Below are 21762 nucleotides of genomic sequence, written 5' to 3'. Positions count from 1 at the left end.
AGTTCTACCTCTATATGTTGACACATCAATAGTATAAGAAGTGAAATACACTCTTCTTCCTCCAATTGCAAATAGTGAATTTAGTAATCAGACAGACACCAGCCATGGCAGAGGGATATTTAGGTGCTGCAATGGGTGTTCAAGCAGAGCCACTAATTCTGCTGTCAAATGTTGACTGCACCAGAGTAACAACCATGAGACTGTGAACGCTCTTTATTTGCTCTTTATTTGCTCTTTATTTGCTCTTTATTTGCTCTTTATTTGCTCTTTATTTGCTCTTTATTTGCTCTCAGACTGAGATCCCTGAACATAAACTGAAAGGGCGGTTCAGTCAACATGGCATAGTTACATAGTTACATAGTTACATAGTTACATAGTTAGTCAGGTTGAAAAAAGACACAAGTCCATCCAGTTCAACCACAAAAAATAAACAAACAAAATAAAAAACACAGTACAATCCCATACACCCAACTCCATACCCACAGTTGATCCAGAGGAAGGCAAAATACCCCAGCAGAGCATGATCCAATTTGCTACAGCAGGGGAAAAAATTCCTTCCTGATCCCCCGAGAGGCAATCGGATTTACCCTGGATCAACTTTACCTACAAATCTTAGTACTCAGTTATTTTATGTACATTTAGGAAAGTATCCAGGCCTTTCTTAAAGCAATCTACTGAGCTGGCCAGAACCACCTCTGGAGGGAGTCTGTTCCACATTTTCACAGCTCTTACTGTGAAAAAACCTTTCCGTATTTGGAGGTGAAATCTCTTTTCCTCTAGACGTAAAGAGTGCCCCCTTGTCCTCAGTGATGACCGTAAAGTGAATAACTCAACACCAAGTCCACTGTATGGACCTCTTATATATTTGTACATGTTGATCATATCCCCCCTAATTCTCCTCTTCTCAAGAGTGAATAAATTCAGTTCCTCTAATCTTTCCTCATAGCTGAGCTCCTCCATGCCTCTTATCAGTTTGGTTGCCCTTCTCTGCACTTTCTCCAGTTCTCCGATGTCCATGTTTAAATAGTCCAAAGATATACACTAAAGCCGAACTCCAAGCAGATAAAAAAGACACACATTAAGGCAATGTTAAATATATTTTTAACTCGGACTAAAGAAGGAAAACTAAACATACATTTTTAATCTACTTCCTCAGAGCCCAGGTCGTCTTGGACTAGCCCCCAATCTGTGACTGGGCAACAAAAGTAGAAGCAGCACAGTGAGGAGAATATCTTCCTGTCACCAGACACCAGCCATGGCAGAGGGACATTTAGGCGCTGCAATGGGTGTTCACGCAAAGCCACTGATTCTGCTGTCAAATGTTGACTGCAGTAGAGTAACAACCATGAGACTGTGAACGCTCTTTATTTGCTCTTTATTTGCATGACAGACTGAGAGCCCTGAAAATATACTGAAAGGGCCGTTCAGTCAATATGGCATGTTTTAATAGTCCAAAGATATATGCTAAAGCCGAACTCCAAGCAGATAAAAAAGACACACATTAAAGTGGAGTTCCACCCATAAATATAACATTACATCAGTAGTTTAAAAAAAATGTCATTAGTCCTTTAAGATTTTTTTTTTTTTTTAGATGCCTTCAAAGTGTTGTTGCTAGGCAGAATAGTTAATCTTCCCACTTCCTGCACCTAGGTGCTTAAGCTTCCTAACCTACACCGCACAGACTCCTGGGAATGTAGTGGGTGTAACTTTCCAGGAGTCTGTGCACTCCCCAGTCTCGAAGAATCATGTGACTTGGACAGTACAGGTGCTGAAACCTGATCTGAAACCTATTACACTGCTTGTGCAGCACTGAGCATGTGCGAGATCTGCAAGGCTGAAATCCAGGAAGTCATACAGTCTGGCTTCATGATGCCCACACTTAAGATGGCACCAGTCAATTTCTATGTTATTAAGTGTCTAAATGCTGTAACAACCTAACAAAACGGACCTTAGTTTACAGACTAACTTTACTAGAATACATTAAGCTTGTGTATTACAGGGGTATTTATATTTAAAAAGTGAAATTGTGGCCGGAACTCCGCTTTAAGGCAATGTTAAATATATTTTTTAGCTCGGATTAAAGAGTTGTCCTCAGAGAAAAGAAGGAAAACTAAACATACATTTTTAATCTACTTCCTCAGAGCCCAGGTCATCTTGGACTAGCCCCCAATCTGTGACTGGGCAACAAAAGTAGAAGCAGCACAGTGAGGAGAATATCTTTCTGTCACCAGACACCAGCCATGGCAGAGGGACATTTAGGTGCTGCAATGGGTGTTCACGCAAAGCCACTGATTCTGCTGTCAAATGTTGACTGCAGTAGAGTAACAACCACGAGACTAATGCCGCGTACACACGAACATTTTTCAGCATGAAAAAAAACAAAGTTTTTCGGCATGTAGAAAAAACAAAGTTTTTCCAACTTCATCATTAAAACGACGTTGCCCACTCACCAACGTTTTTACAAAATGCTCTAGCAAAGCGCGGTGACGTACAACGCCTACGACGGCACTATAAAGGGGAAGTTCCATGTGGATGACGCCACCCTTTGGCCTGCTTTAGCTGATTCAGTGTTAGTAAAAGACGATTCGCGCTTTTCTGTCTGTTACAGCGTGATGAAGTGGCTTTGCCCACGAAACACATTGGGCACTAGGATGCTGCCATGTTTAGTACTTCCATCCAGATTATATTTTTTCAGTATTTTTACTAATTTTACTATATGGAGCATTGTTACCTTGCCCACTGGTTACTGCAATGTGCTGTTTTTCCACCCATGTATCTGTTTGAATACCAGTCACTGCTATGTACCGCTTATCCATTTATGTATACTGTATATATGAATACTTGTTACTGTTACGCGTTGCTTAATTATTGATGTGTATAATATATCAATTGTAATATTTTATGAATTTTACATGTGTAAAATGTGTTCACATATGCATAATACATGACATAGGTTTATACTAAATACATGTGTTAATATCATTTCTACTAAGTTTCTATCATAGGCGTGTGCACCCCAAACCTCAAACACACATGAAGGCCACCCGCTGTCACAGGGAAGAGGCTCTGGTGGTGGGAGACAGTTGATTGGGAGCATATTACGCTGCACCCTAAATACGAATGTAATGTGTTCCTAAGGTTGAACCTAGCCTTTACTATAATGGGGGCATTTACAATGGCCACCGGCATCCCCCCCAACCACCAGAGGCGGCTCTTTAACTAGGCGGTCGCCTAAGGCCTCACACTCACAGTGTGGGCCTCGCGGCAGCCTAACTTACTCAATGCATTACCTTCGTTTTGAGGGATAAACTGTGCTCAGGCAGCGTTAAGGCTGCATTCACACCTGAGCGTTTTGTGGCCTGAAGCGCGACGCTCAAAGATGCTAGAGGGGAAAAATAACATTATTCTCTATGGAGATGGTTCACATCTCCAACGCAAAACGGCGAACGACGAAAGAATGCCGAATGCCTGAATTTCAAACAAGTCCCGGAACCCTTTTTTTGACGCGCGAATCGGGCGGCTTGGGCGTTTTACATTGATGGCAATGACCTGTACAAAATCGCGGTAAAAAACGCTGCAAATCGCCTACGCCTAGGTGTGAATGCAGCCTTAGAGCCCTGACTCAGGAGCGGGGGCCGCCAGCGTCCCTAACAACCAGTGAATATCGGGGACACCACCCCTTGTGGCGTCAATGACCCAGCATGCCCTCAGTCAATGTCGTCACAAGGGGGAGGGTTCGCCAGGTGACATCACCGGGTGGCCCCCGAGCCTTTGTTATTAAAGAACAGGATCTTGGGGCCGCCTTGTTAAAAGGGGCTTTGAGATTCCGATAAACCCCCTTCCCACAGACCCCCATAACCTCCAGGCCAGGGTTGTGGGGAAGAGTTTCTTGTCCTTGAATTATTTTCCCCATCATGGGCGCGAGTGGGGCCCCCGTGTCAAGTTTTGCCTAAGGCCTCACAAAGCCTAGAGCCGCCTCTGCCAACCACCCACCTGGTGCTGCCCCCGGATAATGCTAATTCACATGGGGTGATCAGGGTGTGCCCAGGCACACCCGGGACACCCTGTGCGCACGGCTATGGTTTCTATCTTATGCCTCATATAAAGTCCCAACTTTTTTCTTTCAATAAAGGGTGAGGGATGATGATGCTTGATGGTATGCGTCTCATATTAAAGTCCCACATTTCCCCTTCCCTTTATTATAATACAGGAACTTATAACATAGAATGTGCAAAGGCCCTAAAGGGTGTGACTGACAGTAACTGCCTTCCAACTTCTGCTATAATGCGATCCACCACAGAGGACGGCAAGCATTAGTGCTTGTCTGAAAGAAGTAGGGCTTCCACTTTTTCTTCAAGCCAAACCAGAACACTTTAGCGACACACAGTAAAAAATTTGGATTTAGTATAGACTGTAGGATTGTAACTAGGGTTGTCCCGATACCGATATCGGTATCGGGACCGATACCGAGTATTTGCGGGAGTACTTGTACTCCCGCAAATGCCCCCGATGCCTGAATAGAATACTTGCCCCCCCCCCCCGCCGCCGCCGCTGCCGCGTTAATCAGCATGCGGGGAACATTACAGGCAGCTTTCGTTTGAATAGTTGTAATCCCTGCCGCGCCGTGTATAGACAGTCCCCCTTGCTCGGGATTGGACGGATCTGTCCAATCCCGAGAAAGGGGGAGTGTCTATACACAACACGGCGGGGATTACAACTATTCAAACGAAAGCTGCCTGTAATGCGCGCTGATTAACGTGGCAGCAGCGGCGGCATCATCATCATCTACTAGGTATGGGGGACATGGCTGGATATATGTGGGGGGGACATGGCTGCAATATGTGGGGGGACATGGCTGGATATATGTGGGGGGACATGGCTGCATATGGGGGGACATGGCTGCATCTGTGGGGGGACATGGCTGGATATATGGGGGGGGACATGGCTGGATATGGGGGGACATGGCTGCATCTGTGAGGGGACATGGCTGCATCTGTGGGGGACATGGCTGCATTTGGGGACACATTTAAAAAAAAGTATCGGTATTCGGTATTTGGTGAGTACATGAAAAAAAGTATCGGTACTTGTACTCAGTCCTAAAAAAGTGGTATCGGGACAACCCTAATTGTAACAGACCTCGGACACCTTAGGGCACTCCAAAGAGAATAGTAATGCTGTGCACATAGTGCCCCCTTACCCTCCTGTCAAGCCTTGTTCCAAGCCACATTCCTGTCTTCATAATGTGTCCGGATTTCAGGTGGACTGAAACACAGACACATGATTCAAAACCCGGACTGTCCGGGTGAATCCTGGACAGGTGGCAACCCTAGAAACAGCTGTCACTGCGATCTGGTTATTCAAAGGCGCAGACTCCAGGTCTGTTATTCTGTTCCCCGCTTTACCACCTAGTGAGTCACTGACCTGCCAACAAGCAGCTAGCCAGTGAAGTCTAAAAAAAAAACCTCTGAACTCTCATCCTGGATCGTCCAGGGCAGTAACTCTCCTGGCAGTGATGCCAGAATGTGGACGACAGATCTAGACTTGCCACCTTTACGTCAGCATTGACATCCCCCCACGTGTCCGATGCCACAAGTTCCCTTTTTATTGCTCTCCTTGATCTACCAATCCCTTTCTTGGCATATGTTCAGTTACTTACTTTTGGGTCTCCGGAGTGATCGTCTGCTTCTCAACCCGGAAAGTAAAACTTCTCTTTTTGTTGCAAGTTTTCAGTTCAAGTGAAACGGAACTGCTGACACATACATGTGGTGTGGGGAAAACCAGATGTTCCTGTTAGATTATGTTAAAAGTTCAAAGCTGTAAAGTACTAGTCTTTTTTTTATTTTTATTTTTTTATTTTCTTATTTCATACATAAATATGCCTAATCGGCATCCGTTGCATTTCAATTGACATACATTATACAACATTTTTACATTCCTATAATATTCCAATGTACGTCTCTATATTTTTATATCCCACCCCCTGTCCTCTGCACTCTACATAGATAGGTAGATTCACACACATTGGCCTAACTTTAGGGCGGCCTAGCCTAGCCTTTTTAGGCTACACCGCCGTAAATTAGTTAGGCCAGTAGTGATTCACAATCTACTTACCTGCTAATCTACGGCGGTGTAGCCTAAAACGAGCGGGCGTAAGGGCGCCTAATTCAAATTGCTTGGAGGGGGGCGTGTTGTATGGAAATGAGGCTTGACCTCAAGTTTTTTGACGTTTTTTGACACTGCGCATGCGCCGGGCACCTACATTTCCCAGTGCGCATTGCGGCTAAGTAGGCCGTACGGGCCTATTGATTTCGACGCGGACGTAAACGACGTAACTCCCGATTCGTGGACGACTTACGCAAACAACGTAAAAAATTTGAACCTCGCGGCGGGAACGGCGGCCATACTTTAACATTGTTATTCCACCTCCTAGGTGGAATAACTTTAGGCCGCCTAAGGCCTTACGGAAACGACACAATTCGACGGCGTAGGCCTGGCATACGTTCGTGAATCGGCGTATCCCCTCATTTACATAATCTACGCCGGCCGCAATGGAATCTAGCAGCCATCAGAAACTTTGCAAGCTAAGATAGAACGGCGCAAGCCGGCCTATCTTAGCTTTGTTTAAGCGTATCTCTGTTTGAGCATACACTTAAACAAACGCCGGCGTAGATTCAGAGTTAGGTCGGCTTATCTACTGATAAGCCGACCTAACTCTTTGTGAATCTACCTAAGAGAATCTATCCATCACCAGTTTTGGTAGTGCGACACTCGCATCTCTCAACCAGGAATACCAAATCTCCTCAAATTTACCCTCTGCTTTCCTTCGTTTGTAGGCCAGGTGTTCTCTGCCCAACAGGGAGTTAACATATGCAATCCATTGCTTCCCTGTGGGGGCCCCCGGGGCCATCCAATAACGTGCAATGAGTTTTCTTGCCAAATACAACAGTCTTGTTACCATTAGTGTTGAGCAGAATACGCCATATTCGATTTTGCGATATATCTCGAATATATAGTCGAATATTCGAGATATATTCGCTAAATTCGAATATTCGTGATATTTTATCGAAATGAAATGATTGCGAATTTTCGTTATTGCGAATGCGAAAATAATTGCGAAATTTCGATAACTGCGGTAGGAGCACTCTGATTGGCTCAGAATATTCGTGATATTTTATCGAAATTTCGCAAAATGCGAATGCGATATTGATGGCGAAATTTCGACAACAGCGCTAGGAGCACTCTGATTGGCTCAGAATATTCGTGATATTTTACAATACAAAATAATTGCGAATATTCGGCAAATGCGGAAGGAGCACTCTGATTGGCTCAGAATATTCGTGATATTTTACAATACAAAATAATTGCGAATATTCGGCAAATGCGGAAGGAGCACTCTGATTGGCTCAGAATATTCTTGATATTTTACAATACAAAATAATTGCGAATATTCGGCAAATGCGGAAGGAGCACTCTGATTGGCTCAGAATATTCTTGATATTTTACAATACAAAATAATTGCGAATATTCGGCAAATGCGGAAGGAGCACTCTGATTGGCTCAGAATATTCGTGATATTTTACAATAGTAAATAAAAAGTGTTTTGCATTGGTGGTGATTCTTTACTCTATCCATCTGTCACAGCCATTTGTCAATCAAACACCTTGAAGATTGAACACGTTCATGCTGCATGCTTTGGACTTTTTTTCACTTCACATATCAAAGACATTTTTATGAAAGATTATTTTTCTATTATTGGGACTATATTTCTTTATATATTTGTTTCACTGTGTATTTCACAAGTTATTTGCGTTTGCTTATTTTATAATTTGCCCACATGTCTTGTCACTAGACATATTTTTTATTCTTGTAGAGCGACTCCATTTTCTGTCTTGTATTAATTTATGTTGTATAACATTTTTGAGTTGCTGCTGTATTCTCCCCTTTTTTTAAGGTATGCGCAATTTTTTCCTTCTTACAAAAAAAAATAATATCAAACATACAAATATTCATAACATACACATACACAAAGCCCCCCCCTTTTGCATCAGAGACAATCAGAGTTCTCCTACCACAGTTATCGAAAATTTGCAATCATTTTCGCATTCGCATTAACGAAAATTCGCAATTTTTTTTTTTTTTATATTCGGCAACATAAAAGGATCGCCTCAGCTTAGCTACTCGGCCCAGGGTCTCTAATCATACCAGCAATGCTTTTAGACGTCGATAGGATGTGATCTGTTTTAAAAATAAAATTGAAAAAATGTGAATATTCGGAATCGCGAATATTTACCGCGAAATTCGAAATATATCGCGAATACTCGAATATGCCATATTCGAGCCGAATATTCGCAATACGAATATTCGTGAGCAACACTAGTTACCATATAGTACTTTCCTTTTGTATACTCTCTAGGATCAATGGTCCCTAACAAGTATACTAGGGGATCCAATGGGACTGGTACCTGTGCCACTCTAGTGATATACTGTGATACTTCCTCCCAGTACCTGTGAAGCTTTGGGCATCTCCAAATCAAGTGTATGAAATCCCCCTGCTGAACTTTACACTTTGGGCACATAGTTCTGTAAGGCCTGTGTAGGAAAAAGAGTTGCGACAATTTGTGCGACGCAGAGACAGATACCACCGGGACAGATTCAAGCGGCCTCTCCCACTGGTCTCCGTCTATCTCCCCAATGCATACCTCCCAACTTTTCAACTTTAGAATGAGGGACAAATGAGCATACCACCCAACGAAGTTGTTGAGCGGGGGGGGGGGGTTCCGTGGACCAGAGTTGTCTAGCGGGGGGGGGGTTTCGCGGATCAAAGTTCTTGAGCGGGAGGGGGATTCCGTGGATCAGAGTTGCGGAGGGGGGGCGCGGATCACAGTTGTTGAGCAGGGGGGGGGGTTTCCGCAGATCAAAGTTGTTGAGCGGGGGGAGGAATTCCGTACATCAGAGTTCTTGAGCGGGGGGGGGGGGGATTCTGTGGATCAGAGCTGTTGAGCGGGATTTATCGCGAATCGCGTGACAGCCCTCCGAAATCCGGGACGGTTGAGAGGTATGTCAATGTCTTCCACCCACTTCTAAGGGAGGCATAACTTTGAATTGTTGCCAACAGTCCCTCGTATATTTTTGTTATCAGTCCTCTCCGAGCTTCTGCTTGCAGAACCGCCATCATCAAAGGTGACAGTGAAGTCACCACCAGTGATCGTGTTTGTTGTTGTTTCTGTAGAGCGTGCCGGAGCTGGAGAGATACTGATAGAAGCCCCGTGGGGCTAATTGGTATTCTCTACACACGTAAGTTTTCAGTACCTCACCTTCATACAGCTGTGAAAAAAACAGATTCCCCTCTTTTTCCAGGAAGTAAAGCCTACTAGATCCTGTAGCTCTGCATATCTAGGATTGTTCCATATTGGAGTGAATGGTAACACCCCCTCTGTCCCCAAAGTCTTCCGTAGCTCCCCCCATACCTTTCTGAGGAGGGTTCCTGTGGGTGCTGCCTGTGGCATACTGGGCAAGCCCATCTCAAGATGGGAGGCTGCCTTTAATGAGGGAGCAGTCCCGATTACCATATTTCTATTCGGATCCTCTCTTTCTTCCCGTCCCCATCCTGCCAGCTGTTGCATCTGAGAGGCTAAAAAGTACGTTTTGGGGTGAGATGCCGCCAATCCCCCCCTATCTTTTCCATATTGTAGAGTGGTTAAACTAACCCTGGCTACCTTTTTCTTCCATATCAACTCCCTCATCTGGGAATCAATTCTTTTAAACCATTTGTTCGATATCCATATCGGTGAATTATGGAAGATGTATAGGAGTTGTGGAGCCCAGACCATTTTAATTAGGTTAGCTCTCCCTATCACTGATAGGGGGAGTTTGCACCAGCTGTCACATTTCTCTCTTTGCTTTGCCAGTAGTGGACCCAGGTTCAGCTGTAGATATTAAAGTAAAGTACTAGTCTACCAGTTGCAGCCTCACTGTGCCCATCAAATGCAGCCACTGTGCCCATCAAATGCAGCCACTGTGCCCATCAAACACAGCTACTGTGCCCATCAATTGTCACCACTGTGCCCATTAAACACACCCACTGTGCCCATCAAACGCAGCCACTGTGCCCATCAAACGCAGCCACTGTGCCCATCAATTGCCGCCACTGTGCCATTAAACGCAGCTACTGTTCCCATCAATTGCCGCCACTGTGCCCATTAAATGCAGCCACTGTGCCCATCAAACGTAGCTACTGTGCCCATCAAACGCAGCCACTGTGCCCATCAAACGCAGCCACTGTGCCCATCAAACACAGCCACTGTGCCCATCCAATGCAGCCACTGTGCCCATCAAACGCAACCACTGTGCCCATCAAAAGCAGCCACTGTGCCCATAAAACGCAGCCACTGTGCCCATTAATTGCTGCTACTGTGCCCATCAAACGCAGCCACTGTGCCCATCAAACGCAGCCACTGTGCCCATCAAACACAGCCACTGTGCCCATCCAATGCAGCCACTGTGCCCATCAAACGCAACCACTGTGCCCATCAAAAGCAGCCACTGTGCCCATAAAACGCAGCCACTGTGCCCATTAATTGCTGCTACTGTGCCCATCAAACGCAGCCACTGTGCCCATCAAACGCAGCCACTGTGCCCATTAATTGCTGCTACTGTGCCCATCAAACGCAACCACTGTGCCCATCAAAAGCAGCCACTGTACCCATAAATTGCTGCCACTGTGCCATCAAACGCAGCTACTGTGCCCATCAATTGCCGCCACTGTGCCCATGAAACACAGCCACCGTGCCAACAAACACAACCACTGTGCCCATTAAATGCTGCCACTGGGCCCATCAAACGCAGCTACTGTACCCATAAATTTCCACCAGTGTGCCCCATCAATTGCCGCCAGTTTGCCCCCCACCCGGCACTTACCTGTCTCGGGTCAGCGCTGTCCTCCACACTCCGAGTCTTTTACTGTCCTCTTCTGCTATGATTGGACACCTCACAGTGCCTGTCGCTTCAGCCAATCAGGTGATAGGTAACCAGACCCGGTGCACCTGATTGGCTGAGAGGCAGGTCAGCGTTAGGGAAGCGATTTATTCGCCACCCTTTGGGCAACTCCTGCTAATTTTGGGTTATGGTGAGCATTGCTTCCGAGCATGCGTGTTTGTACTTTGGATTTTTTCCCAACGGACTTCTGTACACACGATCGGATAATCCGACAACGCACGATTTAAAGAATGCTATTCCACGTGTGTTGGCGGAAATTTCCGACAACAATTGTTCCGATGGAGCGTACAAACGGTCGGATTTTTCGACAACAGCCTGCCATCACACAATTCCCGGAAAATCCGATCGTGTGTACAGGCCTTAAGACCGCTGCGCAAATACGGTGTGACATAAAGTATTGCAACGACCGCTATTTTATTCTCTAGGGTGTCTGAACATTTTATTTTATAATGTTTGGGGGTTCTAAGTAATTTTCTAGCACAAGAAAAAATAATTTTAAACTTGTGAAACAACAAGTTTGAAAAATAGGCCCGGTCCTTAAGTGGTTAAAGGCACCAGTTTAAATTTTTTTTAAAGTATTCAAAAACACTGGGGTAGATCCAGGTAGCTTTGCGCAGTTTTTGCCCTGCGCCCCCGCAAATTATCTGCGCTACCCTTGATTCACGGAGCAGTAGCTCCGTAAATTGCGTGGGCGCTCCGGCAAAATGCCCGGCGTAAGCGCGCGCAATTTAAATGATCCCGTAGGGGGGCGGGAATCATTTAAATTAGGCGCGTTCCCGTGCCGAGCGTAGGGCGCATGCTCCGTCGGGAAACTTTCCCGACGTGCATTGCGGCAAATGACGTCGCAAGGACGTCATTTGCTTCAAAGTGAACGTGAATGGCGTCCAGCGCCATTCACGATTCACTTACGCAAACAACGTAAAATTTTAACTTTGCGACGCGGGAACGACAGGTATACGTAACATTGGCTGCCCCTGCTATTAGAAGGGGCAGCCTTACGTGAAACCCGACGGACGGAAACTACGTAAACTGCGTACGCAGGGCTCGCGTAACGTTGTGAATCGGCGTTAGTATGCAATTTGCATACTATACGCTGACCACAACGGGAACGCCCCCTAGCGGCCAACGTAAGAATGCAGCCTACGATATGACGGCATAAGAGCCTTATGCTAGTCATATCTTAGGCTGCCGTCGGCGTATCGAGGTTTCTGAATCGGGAGCATTCGTAACGCCGGCGCAAGTAAGCAATTGCGCTGCGTAACTATGGTTACGCAGACGCAATTGCTTCTTGAATCTAGGCCACTGATCTTGGCTATTTAAATACTTTCAAGGGCAGAGGAGAGATTTGGTGTCTTATAAACCGCAGATCACTCCATAACAATACCTGTCACTGTCACGCGCCTATTGCTGTTAACATTCCTTGTGACAGCAATAAAAGGGATCATAAAAAAAATAAAATAAATTAAAGCAACAGTGTAAAAATAAAAATAAAGAATATAAATGAAAAATAAAAATAAAGGGCTAGATTCAGGTAGCCCAGCGTACTCTTATGTGGGCGTTACGCCGCCGTAAATTAGGGCGCAAGTTCCGTATTCTGAAAGAACTTGCGCCCTAAGTTACGGTGGCGTAACGTATGTGGGCCGGCGTAAGCCCGCCTAATTCAAATGGGGATGATGTGGGCGTGTTTTATTTAAATTATTGTTGACCCCGCGCATTTTACATTTTTTACGAACGGCGCACGCGCCGTTCGTGAAAGAATCCCAGTGCGCATGCTCGAAATTCCGCCGCACATTGCTTTCAACATGAACGTAAATTACGTCCAGCCCTATTCGCGAACGACTTACGCCAACGACGTAAAAAATTCTAAATTCGACGCGGGAACGATGTCCATACTTAACATTGCGTACGCCTCATAGAAACAGGAGCAACGTTACGCCGGAAAAGCCCTACGAAAACTATGTAAAAAATTCCACCGGGCGCACGTACGTTTGTGAATAGGCGTACCTAGGTCATTTGCATATTCTACGCCGAAAACGACGGAAGCGCCACCTAGCGGCCAGCGTAAATATGCACCCTAAGATACGACGGCGTAAGAGACTTACGCCAGTCGGATCTTAGCCTAATTTTGGCGTATCTTGCTTTCTGAATACAGAAAGAAGATACGCCGGCGCAGCTTTGAATTTACGCGGCGTATCTATAGATACGCCGGCGTAAATCCTTGCTGAATCTAGCCCAAAGAATATAAATGAAAAATAAAAATAAAGAATATAAATGAATAATAAAAAAAAGAATATAAATGAATAATAAAAATAAAGAATATAAATGAATAATAAAAAATAAAATGTAAAGCCCCCCCCCCCATCCGCTAGCACGCAAAGGCGAATGCGTGCGTCGGTCCTGAACACACGCAAACCGCGATCGTCCCACACATGTGAGATATCACTGCAAACGTCAGATCATGGGCAGTCATTCTAGAACTAGACATCCCCTGTAAATCTAAAGTGGTGACCTGTAAAGGCTTTTAAAGCGTTGCCCGTGGATAGTAAAATGTACGTTGTTTGTCGCAGTTGTGCGAGCGTGCGCAATTTTAACCACTTAACCCCCGGACCATATTGCTGGTCAAAGACCAGAGCACTTTTTGCGATTTAGGACTGTGTCGCTTTAACTGACAATTGCGCGGTCGTGCGACGTGGCTCCCAAACAAAATTAGCGTCCTTTTTTCCCACAAACAGAGCTTTCTTTTGGTGGTATTTGATCACTTTCGCGGTTTTTATTTTTTGCGCTATAAACAAAAATAGAGCGACAATTTTGAAAAAAATAATATTTTTTACTTTTTGCTATAATAAATATCCCCCAAAAATATATACAAAAAATGTTTTTTTTCCTCAGTTTAGGCCGATACGTATTCTTCTACCTATTTTTCGTAAAAAAAAAAATCGCAATAAGCGTTTATTGATTGGTTTGCGCAAAAGTTATAGCGTTTACAAAATAGGGGGTAGTTTTATGGCATTTTCATTAATATTTTTTTTTACTAGTAATGGCGGCGATCAGCGATTTTTTTTTCGGTTTACACATACAGCTCCCGGTTCTCGCTCTGTAACGAGCAATCGCGGGTGCCCGGCGGCGATCGCGCCCGCCGGGCACGCACACGAGAGTCGGGCGCCCCTAGTGGCCTGCGAGAGAGCCGACGTAGAGCTACGGGCTCTCGCGCAGGGGAGCCGACCTGCCGCCGTAAAACGACGGCGGCAGGTCGGCAAGTAGTTAAAGCGCAACATGTTTGGTTTGTATTTACTCGGCATGACATCATCTTTTATATTTTACAAACAAAAATTGGGTTATGTATTGTAACCACTTCCGGAGCGCCGCACGCTGATATCCGTCGGCTGTTTGAAGAGGGATATCTCTGTTATGGCAGCAGCTAGCTTCTGCCCAATGTGCCCATAGCTTCCGCCCATAGCTCTTAAAGGGCCTTTTTTTTTATTGCAATTTAGTGTAAATATGAGATGTGACGTCTTTTTGACCCCCAGATCTCATGTATAAGAGGACCTGTCATGCTCTTTTCTATTACAAGGGATGTTTACATTCCTTGTAATAGGAATAAAAGCGGAAAAATGTTTTTTCAAAAAGAACAGTTCAAAAATAAAAGGTAAGATAAATATGACTATTTTTTTAAACGCATACATGAGTAGCGCCCACATATGAAAACGGTGTTCAAACCATACATGTGAGGTATCGCCACGATCGGTAGAGCGAGAGCAATAATTCTAGCCCTAGAACTCCTCTGTAACACAAATCATGCAACCTGTATAATTTTTTAAACGTCACCTATGGAGATTTCTAAGGGTAAAAGTTTGTCGCCATTCCACGAGCGGGCGCAACTTTGAATCGTGACATGTTGGGTATCAATTTACTCGGCGTAACATTATCTTTCACGATATAAAACAAATTGGCTAACTTTACTGTTGTCTTATTTTTTAATAATAAAAAAATGTTTTTTTCCAAAAAAAAGTGCGCTTGTACGACCGCTGTGCAAATACGGTGTGACATAAAGTATTGCAACGACCGCCATTTTATTATCTAGAGTGTTAGAATTTTTTTATAATGTTTTGGGGGTTCTAAGTAATTTTCTAGCAAAAAAAAAAAGTGTTTTTTTTACTTGTAAACAATAAATCTCAGAAAGAGGCTCGGTCCTTAAAGGGGTTTTAAAGGTACATTTCCCCCCCCTAAATAGCTTCCTTTCCCTTAGTGCAGTCCTCCTTCACTTACCTCATCCTTCCATTTTGCTTTTAAATGTCCTTATTTCTTCTGAGAAATCCTCACTTCCTGTTCTTCTGTCTGTAACTCCACACAGTAATGCAAGGCTTTCTCCCTGGTGTGGAGTGTCGTGCTCGCCCCCTCCCTTGGACTACCAGAGAGTCAGGACGCCCTCTAACACACAGCTCCTTTCTCTATCTGCAACGTAGAGAGGGTCCTGACTCTCCTGTGGTCCAAGGGAGGGGGCGGGCACGACACTCCACACCAGGGAGAAAGCCTTGCATTACTGTGTGGAGTTACAGACAGAAGAACAGGAAGTGAGGATTTAGAGATATTTAGGGAATAAATTGTACCTTTACAACCCCTTTAAGTGGTTAAAAAGTGTATCCCCCCCCCCCCCATAAACTGTGTTTCAAAAACCGCTGCGCAAATACAGTTAAATATAAAAAAAGTGCAAAACCCTAACAAATCAACCTTCAATTTGCTTTATTGTACATTCATGACCGATGTACCTCTCATATTACTATGTTACTTCGTTCTCTTTATGGATTGTATACATGACAAGCTAATATATGGCTTTGTACTTTACACCAATTTATTCTCTAGGGCCTCTGCTTAAAGTGGTTGTAAACCCACTTTTTTCACTTTTGCCTACAGGTAAGCCTATAACAAGGCTTACCTGTAGGTATAAAGAATATCTCCTAAACCTGTACGGTTTAGGAGATATTCCCCACTCGCAATGCGCCGCTGATTGCAGCGGCGCATGCGCAGGGGGGATCTTTGGCTGAAGGGCCGGCCCCGCCGACCCATGCCGGAAAGGAAATCTCCCGCGCGCACGCGCGGGAGTGATGTCATCGCCGTTCCATCCAATCACAGCGCTGGAGCGGCGATACCCGGAAGACACGCTCGGCGTGGACCAGGTAAGTTCCCTACCTCGTTCCGAGGTAAGTATTTCATAATGAGCTAATATGCGGTGCATACTAGCTCATTATGGCTTTTGCCTTGCAGGTGCAAGAAAAAATAAAAAAGTATATGCGGGTTTACAACCGCTTTAAACAAAGTGGGGCAGATTCAGGTACCTTTGCGCAGTTTTTACGGAGGCGCAGGGCAACGTTTTTGCCCTGCGCCCCCGCAAATTTTCTGCGCTACCCGCGATTCACGGAGCAGTAGCACCGTAAATTGCGTGGGCGCTCCGGCAAAATGCCCGGCGTAAGCGCGCGCAATTTAAATGATCCCGTAGGGCGCGGGAATCATTTAAATTAGGCGCGTTCCCGCGCCGATCGTAGAGCGCATGCTCCGTCGGGAAACTTTCCCGACGTGCATTGCGGCAAATGACGTCGCAAGGACGTCATTTGCTTCAAAGTGAACGTGAATGGTGTCCAGCGCCATTCACGATTCACTTACGCAAACTACGTAAAGTTCAAATTTCGCGACGCGGGAACGACGGGTATACGTACGCAGGGCTCGCGTAACGTTGTGAATCGGCGTTAGTATGCAATTTGCATACTCTACGCTGAGCACAACGGGAACGCCACCTAGCGGCCATCGCAAGAATGCAGCCTAAGATATGCGGGCATAAGAGCCTTATACCGCGCATATCTTAGGCTGCAGTCGGCGTAACGAGGTTCCTGAATCAGGAGCATTCGTTAGGCCGGCGCAAGTAAGCAATTGCGCTGCGTAACTATGGTTACGCAGGCGCAATTGCTCTCTGAATCCGGGCCAGTGTACATAATGTTTGGGTGCGCAAACTAATTTGCGAGCAAAAAAAAAGAAAAAAAGATTTTCACATGTAAACAAAACGTGCCAGACGATGTGCCAGACGATGTGCCAGACGATGTGCCAGACGATGTCTGGTCTTCAACTGGTTAAAGCTGCAGGCGGTGATGATTTTCGGGGGAGGTCAGCAATGACAGGCCTCATATTTCAGTTTCTTGTAAATGACTCTGCCTGTGACGTCTACGTTCTTGGCGATATCCTACTGTTGGGCGTCAACCCTCAGACTCCAAACATATGGCAACAGTTCAGTAGTTCTGTCTAAAAACAACTTGACAGCAGTATTTGTTCTGCAGTGTTCTAATGTTTGGATTTCTTTTACAACAGATTTGGGAATACGGTGAAAGAAGAGACCATGCGACCTCCATGCGATTCGGAGACTCCAGGGTAAGGTCAAGGACAAGCCACTCGTGATTGTTAGCATGTATGTATGTGTATACCGTGTGTGCACAAGTCTTAGGCAAGTTTTATTTTTGAGGATTCATTTAATTATTGAACAACTACAGCGCTCTCCACCTCTGATTGAGCGGGTTATGGATTTGGACCACATTATAAAGGACACCTATGAAAAATGTTGTCAAATTTGTTTTCCTTTGGAAATTGTTCCGGGAATCCTCTGAAATAAGACATATACAGTTAAACCTCGGATTACAAGCATAATCCGTTCCAGGAGAATGCTCGTAATCCAAAGCACTCGCATATCAAAGTGAGTTTCCCCATAGAAGTCAATGGAAACGAAAATAATTTGTTCCGCATTGACTTCAATGGCATGCAATACCGCATGCGGCCCGAGGCAGGGGGCGCCAGGGGGCCTCGGAAATGGCCGGAAAGGCCCGCGGACAGTTCGGCTGACCTCAGCAAACCTCAGGAAGACTCCGTTCCCGAGCCTTTCTGAGGTTTGCCAAGGTCAGCCGAACTATCCTTGGGCCTTTCCGTCCATTTACGAATGGTGCTGTTTGGCTCTGGCGCCCCCCCCCCCCCACCTCAGGCCAAACGCGGTACTGCACGCCGCTTTGGCCTGAATCCTGCTCGTTTTGCGAGACGACACTCGCAAACCGAGTTCGGATTTTTCAAAATACAGCGCTCGTATTGTGAAAACGCTGGTAAACCGCGTTACTCGCAATCCGAGGTACCACTTTATATACATGGGTCGGCTGTAAGATGTAAACCAGGTCTAGATTCAAGATGAACAAGGTGCTGTCGGTATGTACAAGTGCCTATATTCCTGATTGCGTTAGTCTTTTTTTTTCCCAATTTTTTTTTCCATTTGTGATGTGTCCTACACTCTTGCGGAAGTGGAAGAGGGGGAGTAGAGGGGAAGACTATAATCTTGTTGGGGGTGAGGGAGATGTAATATGGTTATTTTCTCCAAGGGTCCAACAATTTGAGTGGTCTGGTAGTCCATCTTAATTATTTTTTCTTCTCCTAATATATAAGCATGTGTAGCACTAACCCCGAAGGAGCTGCTGGTTTAGATTTGGGCCTGCCGTTACCTTACTGTTCCATACGCTCATCTCAGGGTACTTTCCTTGAAGAGTTGTCCATAAGAAATGTCTGCACCAAACACAAAGTCTCTTTCAAGGTTTTTATTGAACAAAGTTCTCCAACAGAGGGGGTAGAGGGATGGGGAGACTCAGGTACCTTTGCTTTGCGGATCACGGGTAAAAACTTAGATTGAGAGGATTAACTCGGCTCCACGCTGGATTCCAGCAACCACCAGATAGGCCTACTCTCACCGGCCTAGAAGCTGGTGCGAAGCTCGCTAGAGTCTGCCACAGACTCGATAAGTTTGTCGATAGAGTACACGACTCGCGGTGCCAAGAATCTTTCAGCCAACCCGGCAGCACAGTGAGGTAAAACTGACAGGATAAGTCCTTAAATTGAATCCCAATGGTTCAGCTCCCTTGGCGTAGGCGAGACAGTGAAGGACCATCCCTGGACTAGTAGGCCCCATCAACCTCCGGGCCTACTCTCAGTTATGGAGCCTCGGGCTGGCCGGTCCCGAGACCATAAACAGCTCACACATCACCTGAGGCCAGGAGGGTCATCAGGTCAGGATTGGAAGACCCCGCCAAAACAGCGTCCGTTCCTTAAGTACCCTCTCCCAGAATGCACACCCAGTTCACCACTCCCCCTGGGCTGCTTCTGGGAAAGAGATACCCAATGCATCCAGCCTGTCGCCTTCCCAACCTTGACCTGCGGTGGCAGCGACACCCAGCGTCAAGGGGAAAATCATGCAACCCAGCTGAACTGGAACAGAACTATCAATTTAGCATAATCCTTCTGAGCCAAACTATTGCTCAGACAACTATAATTTAAAGCGGATGTGCCACTAAAAAAATATATTAAAAGCCAGCAGCTACAAATACTGCAGCTGCTGACTTTTAATATTAGGACACTTACCTGTCCTGGAGTCCAGCGGTGATCGCAGCAGATGACGAGCCGATCGCTCGTCACCCTGCTGCTCCCCCCTCCATCCACGGTGAGGGAACCAGGAAGTGAAGTGAAGCGCTCCGGCTTCACTGCCCGGTTCCCTACGGCGCATGCGCTGCGCCCGCCGATTGGCTCCCGCTGTGTGCTGGGAGCCGAGTGTTCCCAGCATACAATGGGGGACGGACGGGAAGCGGAGAAAAAACCCGTCCTTTGCCCGTATCGTAGGGCCGGAAGTGGGTGCAGATACCTGTCTGTAGACAGGTATCTGCACCCCCCTCCCCCCTGAAAGGTGTCAAATGTGACACCGGAGGGGGGAGGGTGCCGATCAGCGGGACTCCACTTTAGAGTGGAGATCCGCTTTAACACATAGCGCCCTCTCAATGGGAGCAAGGCGATACACAATCCCCCACCACAAAAAGACGATTAGCTGGATTCAGAGACAGTTACGCCGGCGTATCAGTAGATACGCCGTCGTAACTCTGAATCTACGCCGTCGTAAATTTAAGCGTATTCTGGAAACCAGATACGCTTAAATTAGGCTAAGATACGAGCGGCGTAAGTCTCCTACGCCGTCGTATCTTAGGGTGCATATTTACGCTGGCCGCTAGGTGGCGCTTCCGTTGAGTTCGGCGTCGAATATGCAAATGAGCTAGATGCGCCGATTCAGAAACGTACGTGCGCCCGGCGCATTTTTTTACGTCATTTGCGTAAGGCTTTTTCCGGCGTAAAGTTAGTCGAACAAATAGCTGGCCTAGCCAATGTTAAGTATGGCCGTCGTTCCCGCGTCGAAATTTGAAAATTTTACGTCGTTTGCGTAAGTCGTCCGTGAATGGGGCTGGGCGTAATTTACGTTCACGTCGAAACCAATACGTCCTTGCGGCGTACTTTGGAGCAATGCACACTGGGATATGTCCACGGACGGCGCATGCGCCATTCGTTGAAAACATCAATCACGTCGGGTCACCAGTCATTAACATAAAACACGCCCCCCTGTTCCACATTTGAATTAGACGCGCTTAGGCCGGCCCATTTACGCTACGGTGCCGTAACTTAGGAGGCAACTGCTTTGTGAATACAGCACTTGCCTCTCTGACTTACGGCGGCGTAGCGTAAATACGTACGCTACGCGGACTCACTAATACGCCGCCGTACCTGAATCCAGCTAGATGTCCTCATCGTCGAGAATTTTTTTTTAGACTCTCAGTCCTGAGAGTCAGTACCTGAGTCCCAAAAACTTGGATGGGGAAGGGTACACAATACAAGAAGACATACATTTAACCTGTTACACATACAATAGCATCACATCAATATTCCTCCCAACACTCCTATCTCTCTATCTAACCCACCCATTCTCGGATGGCTTGATAGAAGATCCAATCATATCTGAAAAACAAAAAAAATAAAAAATAAATAGGCATAGATAACAGTAGAAAATATCTCTCTATACAATGAGAAGCAAAGCCTCACTTCCGAAGAGATGAGCCTCTCTTTCTCTATATACATATTACTAGCTGTGAGTATCTAAGTGCAAACAAAAGAATCTAGTTTTGTTTGAACAAACTTCCGCCACCTAGTGGCAGAAAAACAACATGCCAAAGTCCTCAGTTCTAAGTGCTAAACCCGAGCAGGGAATCTTGACTCCGGCGTTTTCCGGAAATCTAGCACTAACTAGCTACATCCCCCACAGTTCTTAAGAAAAAAAAAAACTCTTCCATAAGTTGGCAAAGTGAGAGAAAAAAAATAAGGAATCCGGACAGTCGCTGTAACCTCTCACCAGTAGAACTGGGGATGGGGCAGGGTTAAACTCTTTCCCTGCTTATCCAGAGTGGTGATGAAGTAGACTACGTTGTCTTTTCCCGGTCAGCCAATGACCACTTTATCTGCGTGAATATGCCTGCCATAACTCCAGTGTAGCAAGCATCCTTTAAAACATTTGTCCATAATAAAGGGCAAGGGTGTTTGTATACAGTGGAACCTCGGATTGCGAGTAACGCTGTTTACGAGCGTTTCGCAATCTGAGCAATTATTTTTTTTTTTTTTAATCCTGACTCGGTTTGCGAGTGTTGTTTCTCAAGACAAGCAGGATTTAAGCCTCTGCGGTGTGCAGTACCGCATTTGGCCAGAGGTACAGGGGTGGCAGTGACACTCTGAGCCGTTCGGAGCTGTTCAGAAACAGTCTGAATACTCGTAAACGATTTTAGTCAACTAAAATGTACTGAAGATTTAGTCGACTAAATAAGACTAATAGCTGGATTCAGGTAGGGTGGCTCACTTTTGAGGCGGCGTAGCGTATCGCATATACGCTAT

General features: G+C 45.8%; 1 protein-coding gene across 2 annotated transcripts in view; it reads left to right on the top strand.

The window, feature by feature from the left end:
• LOC120916286 (serine-rich adhesin for platelets-like) overlaps window positions 1-21762 on the top strand; it is a 70512-nt gene that overhangs the window by 24376 nt on the left and 24374 nt on the right. For both annotated transcript variants that reach the window (XM_040327168.1, XM_040327167.1), the window contains exon 2: window positions 17350-17409. In XM_040327168.1, coding sequence (XP_040183102.1) covers window positions 17350-17409 — 60 coding nt within the window. The remainder of the gene's footprint in view (window positions 1-17349; window positions 17410-21762) is intronic.

Source organism: Rana temporaria, chromosome 10 (genome assembly GCF_905171775.1).
Source record: "Rana temporaria chromosome 10, aRanTem1.1, whole genome shotgun sequence".
Classification (NCBI taxonomy): Eukaryota; Metazoa; Chordata; class Amphibia; order Anura; family Ranidae; genus Rana; species Rana temporaria.
Note: the sequence above shows the minus strand (reverse complement) of the source record. Positions and strands in the feature narration are given on the sequence as shown.